Source organism: Eptatretus burgeri, chromosome 17, assembly GCF_056783735.1.
Source record: "Eptatretus burgeri isolate ZD-2024b chromosome 17, Ebu_testis_v1, whole genome shotgun sequence".
Taxonomy (NCBI): Eukaryota; Metazoa; Chordata; class Myxini; order Myxiniformes; family Myxinidae; genus Eptatretus; species Eptatretus burgeri.
Genome location: NC_140977.1, coordinates 5,554,550 through 5,571,785, shown reverse-complemented (window position 1 = coordinate 5,571,785; position 17,236 = coordinate 5,554,550). Strand labels below are relative to the sequence as shown.

Below are 17,236 nucleotides of genomic sequence, written 5' to 3'. Positions count from 1 at the left end.
TCTTTTCCTCCATTTGTCCAGCATGGTTCGCACTCAAGTTTAGTCAGGATGTTATTCCCCAACGATCTGTTTCTAAGCTGTTACGTGCTTGGCAGTCCCGCACGGATGAATCTGATCTGGTAAGGTGATCCGGTTTGAGCAAGCGCATAACAAGGGCGTGTCCCCCAATAATTGGATCATATGACCTTGAGGTAAACGGTATTCATTAGACAGAGGACCCGAAGTCACCTGGTCGAGTTATTGGCATTCACGGTTAATTAGCGACCCGCCACGTCACAAAGTTATTCGTGTGCGACAACCTGTGATTTTGGAGAGTTTGGTGGGAACCCGAGGAAACTCACTCCTCGTGGTCTTCTTCGTCCCCGACCCTGGGTCCGCAACACTATATATTGTTTTTGGCTCTATCAATCTCTCAATGGTGAAGAATCACTTAAAAAATGGGGTTTGTGCTCCCATGAGCACCTCTCGAGTTTTTTGTTTTATCTCATTTTTAACGTTTTTCTTGAGATTATTATAAAAGTCTTTTGATTCAGTCATACCATTGGTTAGTTTTACTGAGACATTGTTGTTTCACATTTTATTGTGAAAGTGAAAGACAAAGTTAAGTCTGAGTTCGTATGAATTCTTTCAAGACAAAGGTCTGAACCACAACAACATTTTGCTTGTCCAATTGACAGATATTGATGATTGGACATTGTATGGAATATCTCTTTCTCTCTTTCTCTCTTTCTCTCTTTCTCTCTTTCTCTCTTTCTCTCTTTCTCTCTTTCTTCTTCTTCTTCTTCTCTCTCTTCTTCTTCTCTCTCTTTCTTCTTCTTCTTCTTCTCTCTTTCTCTCTTTATTCTTCTTCTTCTCTCTTTCTCTTTCTTCTTCTTCTTCTCTCTTTCTCTCTTTATTCTTCTTCTTCTCTCTTTCTCTCTTTCTTCTTCTTCTTCTTCTTCTCTCTTTCTCTCTTTCTTCTTCTTCTTCTTCTCTCTTTCTCTCTTTCTTCTTCTTCTTCTCTCTTTCTCTCTTTCTTCTTCTTCTGTCTCTTTCTCTTTCTCTCTTCTTCTTCTTCTTCTCTCTTTCTCTCTTTCTTCTTCTTCTTCTTCTCTCTTTCTCTCTTTCTTCTTCTTCTTCTCTCTTTCTCTCTTTCTCTCTTTCTTTCTTCTTCTTCTCTCTTTCTCTCTTTCTCTCTTTCTTTCTTCTTCTTCTTCTCTCTTTCTTTCTTTCTTTCTTCTCTCTTTCTTCTTCTTCTTCTCTCTTTCTTCTTCTTCTTCTCTCTTTCTTCTTCTTCTTCTCTCTTTCTTCTTCTTCTTCTCTTCTTCTCTTCTTCTTCTTCTTCTCTTCTTTTCTTCTTCTTCTTCTTCTTCTTCTTCTTCTTCTTCTTCTCTCTTTCTCTCTTTCTTCTTCTTCTTCTTCTCTCTTTCTCTCTTTCTTCTTCTTCTTCTTCTTCTCTCTTTCTCTCTTTCTTCTTCTTCTTCTTCTTCTTCTCTCTTTCTCTCTTTCTTCTTCTTCTTCTTCTTCTTCTTCTCTCTTTCTTCTTCTTCCTCTTCTTCTTCTTCTCCTCTCCTCTCCTCTCTTCTTCTTCTCTCTTTCTCTCTCTCTTCTTCTTCTTCTTCTTCTTCTCTCTTTCTTCTCTTTCTTCTTCTTCTTCTTCTTCTTCTTCTCTCTTTCTCTCTTTCTTCTTCTTCTTCTTCTTCTTCTCTCTTTCTCTCTTTCTTCTTCTTCTTCTTCTTCTTCTTCTCTCTTTCTTCTTCTTCTTCTTCTTCTTCTTCTCTCTTTCTCTCTTTCTTCTTCTTCTTCTTCTTCTTCTCTCTTTCTCTCTTCTTCTTCTTCTTCTTCCTCTTTCTTTCTTCTTCTTCTTCTTCTTCTTCTTCTCTTTCTTTCTTCTTCTTCTTCTTCTTCTTCTTCTCTCTCTTTCTTTCTTCTTCTTCTTCTTCTTCTTCTTCTCTCTCTTTCTTTCTTCTTCTTCTTCTCTCTTCTTCTTCTCTCTTTCTCTCTTTCTTCTTCTTCTTCTTCTCTCTTTCTCTCTTTCTTCTTCTTCTTCTTCTTCTCTCTTTCTCTCTTTCTTCTCTCCTCCTCTCCTTCTCTCTCGTTCTCTCTTTCTTCTTCTTCTTCTCTCTTTCTCTCTTTCTTCTTCTTCTTCTTCTCTCTCTTCTCTCTTTCTCTCTTTCTTCTTCTTCTCTCTTTCTTCTCTTCTTCTTCTCTCTTCTCTTTCTTCTCTCTTCTTCTTCTTCTTCTTCTCTCTTCTTCTCTTCTTCTCTCTTCTCTCTCTTCTTCTTCTCCTCTCTTCTCTTGTCTTCTTCTTCTCTCCTCTTCTCTTTTCTTCTCTTCTTCTTCTCTCTCCTCTCTTCTTCTTCTCTCTCCTCTCTTCTTCTTCTCTCTCCTCTCTTCTTCTCCTCTCTCCTCCCTTCTTCTCTTCTCTCTCTTCTTCTCTCCTCTCTCTTCTTCTCTCCTCTCTCTTCTTCTCTTCTCTCCTCTCTTCTTCTTCTCTTCTCTCCTCCCTTCTTCTCCTCTCTCCTCCCTTCTTCTCTTCTCTCCTCTCTTCTTCTCTTCTCTCCTCTCTTCTTCTCTTCTCTCCTCTCTCTTCTTCTCTCCTCTCTTCTTCTTCTCTCTCTTCTTCTTCTTCTCTCCTCTCTCTCTCTTTTTCCTCTCTCTTTTTCCTCTCTCTCTCTTTTTCCTCTCTCTTTTTCCTCTCCCTTTTTTTTCCTCCGCTTTTTTCTCTCGCTCTTGAGTTGTTGTTGGACATGCCGAAAGGCCATGAAGCAACTTTAATACCCAACTCGATAACATACCAAATATGTTCCACACGATAAAACGTCAAGATATTTGGGCTGCTCGCATGTAGGTGCTGATCACAGCCTATGTTAATCTCTGCAAAGCATTTAATTCATTGAATCGGGATTCCCTCCGCAGGATTCTCGGTCTTCGTGGGGTGCCATCTGAAAGTTAATCGATCTGATTTCGGCAAAACATTTTAATATGCAAACTTGTTATTTTCTTGTTTATTTTGTTGTTGGTTTGATGGTTTCATTTCAAAATCTTTTTTTGTTTTAAATTGTTTTCATTTTCTATCTTTCCTGAAATGACATGAGTTCACTTTGTTTGCAGGTAAAGTTCATCCAGTGAAGATGGAAATTTTAAAAAGTAACTTGCCCCAGAATTCCCAGGATGCTTTGAGCAATGAGTGTGTAAAGCAGGAACCTTGTGATTTTCCTCCCAGGGAGCAGAAAAATGCTCCTCAGCTGCTTGAACGTAAGCAGAGCCGTGCACAGAATACACGGCACTGCTCTTACTTGTTTGGTTCGCTTAACGATGAAATGCTTAAGTTCTCCATCATGTCGAAGGATGCATCTGCTTATACAATGTGCACCTACTCAAGCTTGGTCATGTACCAAGGATATTACTGTGTTGTACTTAAAGTACCAAGCACACTTTGATGTACCTTGTGTTTGTGTTTGTAACTTGGCGATGAGCAGGAACCTGATGCTGAAGGTTTTAGATTGCTTCATCAATCCACACCGTCAGAAGTTATTAAAACTTAATTATAAATATTTTGTGGAAAAATTACGGGTCCAGACCGGGAAATGAACCCAAGTTCTCTCGCAAACTGTACCAGTGCTCTGCCATCTGAGCTATCTGGGTGACTCACCAGCTGAATAACGCAATTCTTCCACATATACAAGTGCTACTCTTTCCCCCGCTGCTTCCGGGGCACTCACTGCCAACCATAGGGGCAGCAAGAGCCTGCTCACGAGAGGGTATTCCCCCTGTGGGGGGACACATCCATGTCCTCTATTAATCACCAAAGGGGGCGCAGTAATATAATTTGAAATGAACAGAAAAGAACCAACATTATATACATAGTAGAACCAACATTCCCCCTGCAGAGGTGGGGAAAAAGAGGAACGAAAGGGTGAAGGTGAGCAGTGATTCTTTATTTTGGCAGTTTTACCAGAAGGTTTTTTTTTAGCAGACCTTGAATACCCCACAGAATTATAGGGGGAACAGAGCACAGACAGAGCGGGGGGTGGCAAGGCCAGAGAGGAGACTGGAGAAGACAGAAAGACCACTGAACTGCCTCGGTGAGAGACCCAAATACTCGGCTTCATCGCCGGAGATACTGTACCAATGATCCTAAAAGTAAAAGCCTTGGTTTCCATAGCGTGAAGCCGAGCTCAGTGTGAGGTCGGAGCACCACTGCAGAGGGGAGAGCAGTACTCCATCAGGTTGCAGATGAAAGCTTTGTAAGTGGTTAGGAGCTCAGGTGTGTGAAGGAATGACTTTGCATGATGTTGGATGCCCAGTCGTCGACTGGCTTTGAAGGCCAGCTTGGAGATGTGGCTTTCCCAGGAAAGATTGTGGCAGATCGTGAGATCCAAAAGCTTGAATGAAAGGACTTATTCAAGGGGATTGTTGAGAAAGTAGATGGGGGAGGTTTTCAGACGGTCCTTTTGGAGAAACATTGAGAGAGTGAGATTTGTCAGGATTGAAAGACATGTTCTGAGTGTTTGGCCAGCTTGTGATTTTATCTAGGTCTGCAGAGAGTGAAGAGGCTGCTCCGTGCTGGTCAGAGTGATGAGAGATGGTATGGCAGAGGGTGGAGTCCTCAGCAAAGAGTTGAGACAACCTTCCATCAAATAAGGCTGAGCATCTGCATGCATATCTTTGCTGCATGCAGATGCTCAGCTTTATTCAACATGGTTATGTCGGTGAGGCGCTGGAAGCATTCGCGGTAGTAGCCAATCAAACTGAGGGACAAACTTGGTCCTTGTGAGGGAAATCATGAATCATGTTATTTGTCTTTCATGTCCACCAGCAAAAGCACATCGATAAAACAACCAAGGAAGTTCTTGGGAAAGTTGTAATTTTGCGCCATTTATGGAATGCTTCATATGTAGCTTCTGCATTGTGGGAGATGAGTACAGCGAAAGGACCAATTTTAATCAAAATAGAGTACATTATGAATTTTTTTTGTTGTTGTTGAATGTTTCACAGCAATAGTCATTTGTTGATGTCTTTCTAAATTGTCTTTGCAGATAATCAAATAAAAATGGTTTCTTGTTCCAAGACAAGTTCCCAGTTGTTTGACACAGAAGTTTCTTGCAATCAGAACATGACACAGACTTCTCATGAGGAAGTCGACGAATGCAGCCGTGTACGAACCAAGAACAACAATGTTATTACCACATTCAAGAAAACTCAAAGGAACGAGAAGCCGCACAAGTGTTCTGTTTGCATGGAAACGTATAGCTCATTAACATCTTTAAAGAGATGTCAAAGAATACACAAACGTGAGATGCCATATAAGTGTACTGTGTGTACCAAGACATTGACTTCTTCATCGTCTTTATATTTACATCAAAAAACACACGTAGGAGAGAAGAAGAATCCACTCAAGTGTTCTGTTTGCAATAAGGATTTTACCACGACCAAGTATTTGAAAATACATAAAAGAATCCACACAGGAGAGAAACCTTTCAAGTGTTCTGTTTGCAATAAGGAATTTACCATTAACAAGTATTTGAAAATACATAAAAGAATCCACACAGGAGAAAAGCCATTCAAGTGTTCTGTTTGCAATAAGGACTTTACCACGAACAAGTATTTGAAAATACATAATAGAGTCCACACAGGAGAGAAGCCATTCAAGTGTTCTGTTTGCAGTAAGGATTTTACCACGAACAAGTATTTGAAAATACATAATAGAGTCCACACGGGAGAGAAACCTTTCAAGTGTTCTGTTTGCAACAAGGATTTTACCACCACCAAGGAGTTGAAAATACATCGAAGAATACACACAGGAGAGAAACCCTACGAGTGCTCACAATGTGGTAAGGCATTTATTCAGTCATCAAATTTACGTAAACATTGCATAATCCACACGGGAGAGAAACCTTACAAGTGTCTTGTGTGCTCAAAGGGATTTGCATCTACTTCGTATTTATGTGTACATAAAAAAATACACACGGGGGAGAGACCCTACAAGTGTTCACAATGCGACAAGGCATTCATTCACTCATCAACTTTGCGTCGACATAACAGAATCCACACGGGCGAGAAACCTTACAAGTGTTCACAATGCGGCAAGTCATTTAATCAGTCATCACATTTACGTGAACATCACAGAATTCACACCGGAGAGAAACCCTTTCATTGTTCTGTGTGCAACAAGAACTTTGCTTCTTCATCAACCTTACATTCTCACGAAAACGTTCATACAGGAGAAAAGCCCTACCAGTGCTCTGAATGCAACAAGGGTTTTATTCTTCTCTCCAAGTTGAAGCGACATCAAATAATACACACCGGAGAGAAGCCCTACATATGTTCTCACTGCAACAAGGGTTTTGCTCTTTCGTCACATTTATCTCAACATCAAAAAATACATGCAGTGGAGAACCATACTGGGATTGAGAATGAGTCATAATAAATGTTCAAGACCAATGACATTATACCAATTGCTTTAAGAAGACTGCAGAATTGAGTCAATTGGACAAGTGCAGGTTCTGAAGGTAGAAATGGAAAGCACCATTATCTTGTCTTGGGATGTAAAAAAAAAATTCATGTCAGAGCAGGTGAACACACAAAGGTACTAGAATGTCTATAGTGTAGTCCATTGTCTCAACTGCAAATGTTTTAATATCCTGTTCTTAGAAAAATAGGACCACTGAACCTGAGGCTTACCTGGTCCCTGGCCTAATGTTGTAACCCAAATTTGGTAGCATTCTGACTGGTGGGTCTGGAGAAGAAGATTTCTGAAGGAATTTATGCAATTTTTCCCCAAAATTGACTGTCGGCCATTTTGGCACACTTCCGGTCAGGTGATCAGCAGGGCCTCCACAATTTAACATCAGGACAGTGTCCTAATTTGGTAAACATTCTGACTGGTGCGTCTGGAAAATAAATTTTTTGAAGGAATTTATGTGATTTTCCCCAAAATTGACTGTCAGCCATTTTGACACACTTCCGGTCACGTGATCGCCATGACCTCCGCAATTTAATATCCCTACTCTGGCCTAATGTTGTAACGCAAATATGGTAGCATTCGTGCTGGTGGGTCTGGAGAAGAAGATTTTTGAAGAAATTTACTGTCAGCCATTTTGACCCACTTAAAGTCACGGGACTGGAACGAGGTTTGCAATCCCTGTTACTACTTAGGAGAGGAACGTTGCTCCCGAATTTCAGCTGGATCGGCCCAGCGTTTTGGCCGGAGAAGTTGAAAAAGGAGACCGATGGATGGACGGTGTGCGACAACAATATCTTATCTGGAATTTAAATTCCAGATAATCCAAAAATAGTGGAAGCATGAACCAAAAGCGATTGTTGAAAACAAGGATGGGGTGCTTGTATACGACCTGACCATCCCATCAAATGTGAACATAAAAAAAGAATTTTTGCCAGCCAGAGTACCTGCAGACAAAAAGGAAAACACAAAAAGAAAAACATTTAAAAACAGCACTAATTCAAAAAAAAAAAACTCATCGAAAAAAGGATAACATGGCATTGCTTATCGAAGTGTCATTACTGAGCGACTTTGGTCGGAATAACATAGAAATCAGGAATATGGCCAAGTGCAAGGATCTCAAAAATGAAGTCAAGAGAATGTGGAAGCTGAAGTGCGCCGACATAGTTGGACTCGTGGGAGTAACAAAGAAGAACCTCAAAGAGATCATAAAACCATCCCAGGGAATATTACGACAAATGAACTACAATTGGAGGCTGTCTGGGGTTCAGTGATGATCCTGAAAAATAACCCTTGGAAGAAAACTTTGAGAGAAAGAATACTTCACAACTTGTTCTTCAAGAGGTGTTCCTGGATAATCAGAAGATTGCTCCTTTGAGATTTGAGAGGATTCCCTTTCATCTGAAACACCCAAATGGAGACTACAACCAAGTCGTGAAGTATCGTCTGAATGAAGTCTTCAAAGTTCCAGGAAATTACAAACGGTCCAGAATACAGTGATGTGAGCAAACCATCAGAACTTTGCCCTCAATATGATTCTATAAAGAAGGTGGAGATCTTTCATCCTGAACAGACCCTATTCCACCTCCTGACACCCACCGAGGGAGATTTCAATGAAATAGAGAAAAGTCCTATATGGCTAGAAAAGGCTCTTTAGAAAGGTGGTCCATGGATATGCCTGGTGTTGGCTTAATGGTTAGGGTGGTGGGCTTGGGATCTTCGGGTGCTGAGTTCAAATCCCACTTGTCCATTGAATTAATACCAGGTGGGGTTGACTTGGTCAGTCATTGGTCAGCCCCCTGGTCAGCCATTGGTCGGGCAAAAAGGGGCGTGAACCTCCCCTGATCCGCATATTTGCATTAAAGGAATTCACATACATGCGCCTGGAGGCGGGGCCAAACCGCCTCGCGCTCGCCCATTGGAAGGAGGAGAAATGGGCGTGAAGCATTTCTGATCCGAATTCCTCTCGCATTTGGACCCGCGGCTCGACGCGTTCGGCACCAACTACCGAACGGCTCCTGGACAGCACGACGTTTGGTGTTGACTGGTGGTGTCTGGGAATGGTTGTGAAGGAGAAAGGCGAAGGTGGTGGAGGGTTTTCTGTGGTGGTTTGGTGGTTGGCGGGCGTCGTTTGGGAATGGCGGTGAAGCGATGTTTGCGGGATGGAGTTGTGAAGGTAAAGGCGAAGGTGGTGGTGTTTGCCTTGTTGGCGGCTTAATGGTTGAAAATAACCAGAGAAAGAAAAATGGCTAACTCAAAGCGTCGCAGCCCGGATGAATCACACAGAGTCCCTCTGAACAACGGGTGGGGACTAACTACACATGGACTTATCGAAATATCTCACCTGAGGACCTTTCTGGTGTAATGCGAATTTCCACAACCGTAACACTACCCGCTCCCCTTTTAACAGACTCGTCCTGAGTCGTCAAATTCTCGTGTGCCATCATGTGTAGTTCTCTCCTAGTACGTTTTACCTTCGGATCCCTGAGTGCGACATTCAGTGTATTCGTGTCCCCAAAATGAATAACCTGAGGGCTGAGTGACTAACTAAACAAACCCACTCATACGGACGACTTAAATAAAATTGCCGGCGCTAACACATACATGCCGGGGGCGCACTCATATTTACAGTACATCTTAACACCTTAACCTTACAAATTTTACACTAAACCATGGCCCAGGATCAGTGGACTCTGCAAGCAGAAAAACAAAAGTCAACCGGCGCACGGGCCGCCACTGCAGGCCCGTGTTGTAGCTGCCAACAGGACAGTCCTTGCAGCTTCGCGACGATCCTGGCGCACATGGTAATGAACAAGGGGGGGGGGGAATGCAAAACAGAACGGGGCAAAATGAACGAGGACAGCAGGCATGGATCATGGCAAAGGCAGGCAGGCAAGGCATGGCAAAACAAGGCCGCTGTAGCAACCGCAGCCGACAGTGAAGCTGACCGGCACAGGCCTTGTAGTAAAACAGCTGCAGACGATCCGGCCGGTACAGGCCTCGCAGCAAAACAACAGCCGATGAAGTTGGCCGGCCTCTTGCTGTGCAGTGCAGGTCAGTGGAGGGAGTGCGGTGGTGCTGGCCACTCAGAAGGTGGGCTCGGACCTCCCTAAACGTCTCCCTCCCAACCTATCGCCTTTGCCTGTCACTGTACCTACCCACTCCCTTAATTTGTAAAAACCAATTTAGCCCCAATTAATTTTTTTGTTGGTTTTTTTCCACTTTTACTTCCCCACTCAAAATCGTCCCCTAACCCCTTTTATCATCATTGTTCCCCCGGGCACTACACTGCCTCCGAGCCTACCAGCTCCCTAAACACCAGGGAGTGCCCTCCCTGGCGACTCCCCTGAAACGCTCACGTGGCAGGCTAGCGCCCCGGGCCCTTCCCTGGGTGCCCGTGCCCAATGCACTGCCCACGCGGCAAATGGCGCCCCGGGCCCCCGCATCATGCGGGCGCACCCGTGCCCACTACACTATCCCGGCCCCCATGGGCCCTTGGCCTACCGCGGCCGACTAGCCCGGTGCCCGGGGTACCCACTCAGCGATACTCACCTTCCGCAGCCACGCTCCCAGCCCGTCAACAGGACTCCTGCACCCCTCCAAATGGGTTTCGAGCCAACACTCCCACCAACAACAAAACGACCTCCATTTTGTCAATTTAACTAACCCACTAACTCACTCTACACTGACCCCAGGGTCCCTTGGGTGGGAATCACTCCTCCCCCCAATCACTCATCGCACCATGCATTCCCCATTCGCTCCATACACACAGGCTCGCTGGCCTCACTCACTCAACATGTACACTTTCCATTCCTCAACTCACCCATCGCTGAACTCTGCCATCCTGCTCACTACATCCCCTAACTAACTCGTGCTCCCACGTCGTCCCTTACACGATAGCACGTTCCTTTTAACACTACGTAGCTAAGCTACGTCCCCTCTACACATCCAAAGTCTGTCACTGTCCCCAAATCCAAAAATCAATTTTCCCAACCTAAATCTCACTACAATCCCTCGAACTAATCTATTCCATGGACTCCATGAGGACTTACCCCTGCCCCATGAAGCCGGTCTAGTTAAGCTAACCCTTCCCCCGAGCTAGTGCCATCCTGTGCCCGGGCAGGGGGGTCTTCCACCCCATGCCCGGGAATCCTGTTCACCCGAAAGCGAGGCTTGCTTTTGTATTTTTTTTTATTGCGCAGCACCAGCGCGGCAACTCGCAACCTGTGCACCAGCGCGGCAATTCACAGCCGCGCACCTGTGGCGTGATGTCATGGCAGCTGTTCGCGTCCCTCGTCCCTCTTGGACTGTACCATCCGGCAGGAATTCACCCTCCTGCCGGATTCCAACCATACACGCAGCCATGACGTCACCCGGCGCATAAAAAAAACACAAGCCTCGCGTCTCGAGGGGTTCCCCACGCGAACACATGTGCTCTGCCCGTTGGAGCTTAACACACGCTCGCGTGGAGAACCCGTCCGGTCCAAATCCGTAATCCTGCCTAACCTTTGTCCGTCCGCTGGATCGGCAACATCCACCGCTGGCGTTTCCGGACCGGGCTTCACTCCCGCAAGCGCGCACGTGGCGGCCTTGTGCGTTGCACAGCACGGACCTCGCGCTCGCTGCGGTGCAAACCCGGCGCGGTCCCCCTTGAAACTACGGCTGCTACCCGGCCCTTGTCTCTCAATTGTCGCAGTCGTCTCCGTCTCCTTTCGACACGCGCTCAAACTCCCGCGTGTCACGAGACTCCCACACCACGACATTCCACTCACCCCGGGAGACGTGGCTGCATGCTCACGCATGCTGACCGACATCTCCCTTGCACACAGCAACCTCACACACGCTGTTCCTCTCCTTACACTCAGCTGCTCACTCACTCGTGCCGTTTCCCTCACACACACACCATACCACTCACACACATGGGGGCACTCACCCGCGGTGTCCCACTTACACACCGTGCCTCACTCCCACACGGCTGTTCGCACATGTGTGCCGTTTCTTGCACACACGCGGCTCCACTCACACGTGGTGCTCCATTCATACTGGCCGTTTCACTCACATACACGGCCTCTTCCACTTGCGGTGCCCCTTGAACACACGGCGTGCTGGGAAGCACGCACTCCGGCACACTCGCAAACACACCATTCACACACGGGTTTCTGGCACATGCGGGGCTTCACCCATACACGCGATCGCACTCACACCTCTCACCACACACACCGAGACATTCACGCCGGGGACAATCACACCAGGGACTCGCGCTACCACAAGGGGTTCTGGGGTCTCTATACCCCCCAAGCTTCGTGTGCACCCGTTCACAGCACTCGCCCCCTCGACCTCGCAAAGCTCGACCGGACCCACCTGGTCGAGATCCGCTTCAAGGGAGCATAGCGTCTCCCTCCGTTCCCAAAGGAGGCCATCCAGCGGCTCGCACCGGGTCCCTAAACAGTCCACCAGCTCCCCTTCATGGTCCTCCACTACCTCAATGTGTGTGTGCTCGTCCCCAACCTTGTCCTTATCGTGCAGTCTCTTCCCAATTTTTTCTGTTTCTTTCTGGCTCCTTTTTCCTTCCCATCTGAGTCGTTCTTCCTCTCTGAGCCCCATCAGCTGTTCGTTCTCCCTCCGGAGGAGCTCCTCAATCTCCGTTGACTCCAATCTTGCTCTCCGTTTTAGTTGTTCAATTTCAAACTCGTATAGTTTTTGTTTTCTCTCCCACTGTTTCTCCTGCTCTTCATTTTCCAATCTCATCGTTTCTTTCAATTGGCTCATTTCCTTACTGTGTTTCATTCGCTATTCTCTCACTACTCTTCCTTGTTTCCTCTCCTGTCCTTCCTTCTCCAGTTTCATGGTTTGCTTCATTTGGTTAATGTCCTTTTTGCGTTTCATTTGCTGCTCTCTCATTACTCTTCCTTGTTTCCTCTCCTGTTCTTCCTTCTCCAGTTTCATGGTTTTCTTCATTTGGTTAATTTCCCTTTTGTGTTTCATACGCTGTTCTTTGTCTATCTCCTCACACTCCAGCCTTGCCTTTTCTTTCAATTGGTCAACCTCGGCTTCATGTTCCTTTTGTTTTCTGTCCCATTGTTCCTCTCGCTCTTCCCTCTCCAATCTCGTTGTGTCCTTCAATCTCCTGATTTCTTTCTCCTGTCTCATTCCTTGTTCCTCATTCTGCAATCTGGCCTTTGCTTCCAGCTGTTCGATCTGTACACTATGGTTCCTTCACGTTTCATTCTCCGTTCTCGTTCTTTCCTCACTCAACATCTTCAGTTCGTTTTATAATCCTGTTTCTTTGTTTTGGTGTTTCTGTAACTCAGAAGTTTTCTTTTCTAATTTTCTCATCTCCGCACACTCCGACCTTGCTTTGGCTTCTAACTATTCTTCCGTCTTGCCCTTGTGGTTTTCATACCGTCTTCTCAGTTCCTCTGTCTCCGTTTTTACCTCCCGTCCCAGCTTATCAACTCTCTTCGTCATGTCTTGAAGTCTTTTCTCACATTCCACCGTTACGACCTTCAATCCCTCTTTTGTCTCCTCCTGGCTTTCTTTTAATTTTTCTATTACCTTCTTTACCTCATGTCTCGTCTTACACGTCTCCCGGATTATTTTCTCACCCGCCCCCACCGCGGACCTGACAGCCGTTGCACTCCCCCCCCAGCTCGTTCGCCCCAGCACGTGGCGTCGCCATTTTTTCGCCCGCGGTCCGCGTTTCGCTGCTCACCAATGCCATCATGCCTGCCTGCAGGCCACAGCCTATTTGCTGCATCTCAGCCCGCATTTCTTTAATTTCTTCTTTTGCCCCCGTGTTCTTTGTTATTTCCCCCTTTATTTGGTTTTGTCCCTCCTTTACTTTGTCCAGCCCATCCTGCAGGCCTGCACCCATGCACTGCATCTCTTCCTGCTGCATTTGCACATTATTGTCCATTTTGTTTTTTATGTCATATATTTCGTTGTTTTTGTTCGCATTCATTGCCTTTGTGTTTGCATCCATTTATTGCGCATTCGTATCCAACTTGCTTTGTATTTTCGCATTCATTTGTTGCGCATTCATATTCATCTTTGCCAGCATGGCGAAGAGCTGGGCCATGTCGAGTGCACTCGGCTGAGCCGATTCGGCGAGGATCGGGGGGGTTTTGGTGGAGAGGGGGAGGGGAGGTGTCATACGCCGCGGCCGCTGCCGCGTCCATTTCGGGCTCTGGGTTCAGCTGGGGGGGAAACTGTTCCTGCACAATAAACATTTCCTGCTCGGGGCTTTCATCCTGGGCCATGGATTCTATTAATTCTAACTCCATTTCTAATACCGCCGGCACCCGCTCACCTTGAAACGCCATCTTATTTCTCGTAAGAGATTTAATTTAAATTGCTCGTAATTTGGAGGGAATCGGGGGTCACTCCTCTCACCCTTGAACTGATTCCCGTGAATTTAGCTTGGAGACGGGAGAGTTTGTTTCCCGCTCGCTGACACCAGTGTTGCGAATTCGCGCCCGCTGGTGTGCAATCGGCCACGTAACTCGAATCGCGGCCTCCTCGCCCACCGGAATGGACAATTCAGTCGTGACCCTCCAGGAACTACCGCCCGGAGCCAGTCACGGGTGGGTCTTTCGACCTCACCACAATTGTGCCAATCGCCCACCCGCGTAGGATAGGGTTGTTCGCCAAACTCGACCTACCTAAGTACCTACGCGGATGGTTAATCGGGTGATCGTACCTCGCCACAGGTCAGCCTAGGACATGAACCGCTTAAGCGGTCCGTTCCGTGCTACAGTGATAACCGAGCGGTTATCGCCGACCTCGACGGACGTGATTATTTATTGGGTGTCTAAACCCCACTGCCAATCCTTTACGTGATGCAGGATGGAGAGTCAATAAAAAGAAAGGAAACGAAGCAGAGCGGGAACAGTTCAACAAGCAAGCATTTTATTACGCGACACACGGACACAAAGCAAGCACGTATATTCAGCCATACAAAATGCACAAAAAGCAAATGTAAGAAAAACAGTTAAAAATGACTATACGCGTACACACGGCAACACTTACGCAGTTTTACTTGAAAGACGGCACCACCACAAGCATTTACGCAAAAAGCAAAGGAAGAAAGCCATCCTCACAGGCAAGGAAGCAGATAGGCCCTTAGACCAAATGTACGTGGATCCTGGAGGATCGGCCAGGTCCACGAGACCGGGGAGGTCTTACCCGCGTCCTCGTGACGCGATGGCGGGCAAGCCGCAATGTTCGCGCCGCTGCGCACCGACTCCGTGCCCTGGCGTGGTCGGCGAGCCCTCTCTGGCGTGCTCCGTGCGAGCGGTCTTTTTGTCACCACGTTTAGGGTGGGGGAGGAATGGGGGCCCCCTCGGCACTATCTCAGCGCGAATTGGGGGGGGGGAATCGTTGATGCTCAGGGAGAGGGGAATGGCTGGCCGGCTTGGGTCCCGCGACGAGATGAGCGATCCCCCACACCGCAACCTCGTCGCCGACCGCCGTCCTCACTTGACTCGGACCTGAGCTTCCTTGTCCCGACCAGCCGACTGCAGCTCCACCGCGCGCACTCAACTTGGACTCGACCAGCCAGCCCAACACCCAACATGCAATACCCAACACGCAACAACAACACGCAACAACCACGAGCCGCCTTGTGCTCGCGTCTTTATAGGCGGCAGGAGAAGCCAATATGCAAATTCCAGGATCAGAACGTGATTGGAGGCAGGGCCACGCCGCCCCCCTGGTCAACCATTGTTCGGGCAAAAAGAGGCGTGAACCTAACCTGATCCGCATATTTGCATAAACGCAATTCACATACACGCGCCTGGAGGCGGGGCCAAACCGCCTCGCGCTTGCCCATTGGACGGAGGAGAAATGGGCGTGAAGCATTTCTGATCCGAATTCCTCTCGCATTTGGACCCGCGGCTCGACGCGTTCGGCACCAACTACCAAACGGCTCCTGGACAGCACGACGTTTGGTGTTGACTGGTGGTGTCTGGGAATGGTTGTGAAGGAGAAAGGCGAAGGTGGTGGAGGGTGTTCTGTGGTGGTTTGGTGGTTGGTGGGCGTCGTTTGGGAATGGCGGTGAAGCGATGTTTGCGGGATGGAGTTGTGAAGGTAAAGGCGAAGGTGGTGGTGTTTGCGTTGTTGGTGGCTTAATGGTCGAAAATAACCATAGAGAAAGAAAAATGGCTCACTCAAAGCGTCGCAGCCTGGATGAATCACACATAGTCCCTCTGAACAACGGGTGGGGGCTAACTACACATGGACTTATCGAAATGTCTCACCTGAGGACCTTTCTGGTGTAATGCGAATTTCCACAACCGTAACTATCTAGATTGTGTCCAAGTTTCATCAAGATCACATCAAACGTCACGGAGCTATGCTCTGGAGAGAGTCACAAACAGACAGACAAGCCGGTAGGCGACATGGGTGGTCGCTAGACGAAGGCGAATTTGAAATATGTACATAAGAGAACACATCAGATGGCATTTTTCCTGTTCGTTGTTCCATATAGGAACATGACGAGCAACTGTCCATTCATCATTTGTGTTCGATTCCCAAACCCTACGTTAGGGAATCCCAACGCAAACATTGGGGTGAAAGCATATAGTAATATAATTGCATACTGGTCATACAGTTTTTGACGGATCGGGCTGAAAATTTTTGACAAAGAGGTTGTCAATCCCACTAGTGCGCACTCGTGATTTGACAAAATCCCACGAGTGCGCATAAAAGCGCCGAAGCCGATTTTTGTTTTTCGAAAAAAATATAGTTTTTCGGATTTTTTCAAAATTTCAAAGTCCCGATGCTAGGCATGGGTGGCGTCCATAGCAACGGTGCTCAAAAGCATACAAATAGACCCTGGTATGAACCTACCTGTCAAGTTTCATCGAAATCGGTTGACTCCTCTGGCCTCCAGAGCTGTCCATTGCATACAGACAGACGGAAAACCTGAGAATAAGGGTCGTCGAGCGACCACCCAACTGACATACAGACACCACAAAAATAGTGGCCACTGCTGGTGCCCGCGAACCAAGATACTTATTATTGTCCTTCTTTGAACAAGTTTCATCATGTACATAATATTGTTTATTTTTAAGCTCACCTGGAAGGTAGTTCTGGGCAGCTTGTGGGATGGCTCATCGTCCGTCCATCCACAAATACTTGCAACTTCTTAGAAACTACACACACAATTTCAATGAAACTATACCATAACCTTCATCACCCTGTATGTACCAAAGTTTGTTCATGGCAATAAAAAAATCAGGCCCTAAGGGGATCTATGAGGGTTGCCCCCCCCCCCCAAAAAATAGGTCCTTGCTTTCTTCTCAGAAACAACACATGCAATTCCGATGAAATTTTACCACAACCTTCACCCATGATGTACCAAAGTTTGTTCACGACATTTAAAAACAATCGGTGTCTAAGGGGGGATTGCCCCCCAAAATATGTATTTCCTTTCTTCTCCAAAACGACACAATTTTGATGAAACTTGACCACCACCTTCATCACCCGTGATGTACCAAAGTTTGTTCACGCTTTTTAAACAATTGGGGTTGGGAGTGGATTTATGGGTGGGATTGACCCCTAAAATCGGTATTTGCTGTGACATTGGTTTCGTTTGTACATTTTGCTGATTCCGTCCCACATTGACTTCCTCCTCAATATCATTGTTCTTCCAGGTGAACGCCTATGGGTATTTCCCCAATTTTTATAATCTCAAAACGACTGTGAATTAGTTTGCTTTGCAGTGAGCATTTCAATCAATTGCTAATGTACATATGTGATTGTGTAAATAAAACTGTTTGTTTTCTGTAA

The 17,236-nt window shown here is 46.5% G+C and overlaps 1 protein-coding gene across 1 annotated transcript in view; it reads left to right on the top strand.

Annotated features, from left to right (window-relative positions):
- LOC147009163 (uncharacterized) overlaps nt 1-17,236 on the top strand; it is a 110,032-nt gene extending 92,796 nt beyond the window's left edge. Inside the window, exons 13-14 of the mRNA XM_085862991.1 lie at nt 3,094-3,237; nt 5,022-17,236. Of these exons, the coding sequence (XP_085719117.1) occupies nt 3,094-3,237; nt 5,022-6,409 (1,532 nt within the window). The 3' untranslated portion in view covers nt 6,410-17,236. The remainder of the gene's footprint in view (nt 1-3,093; nt 3,238-5,021) is intronic.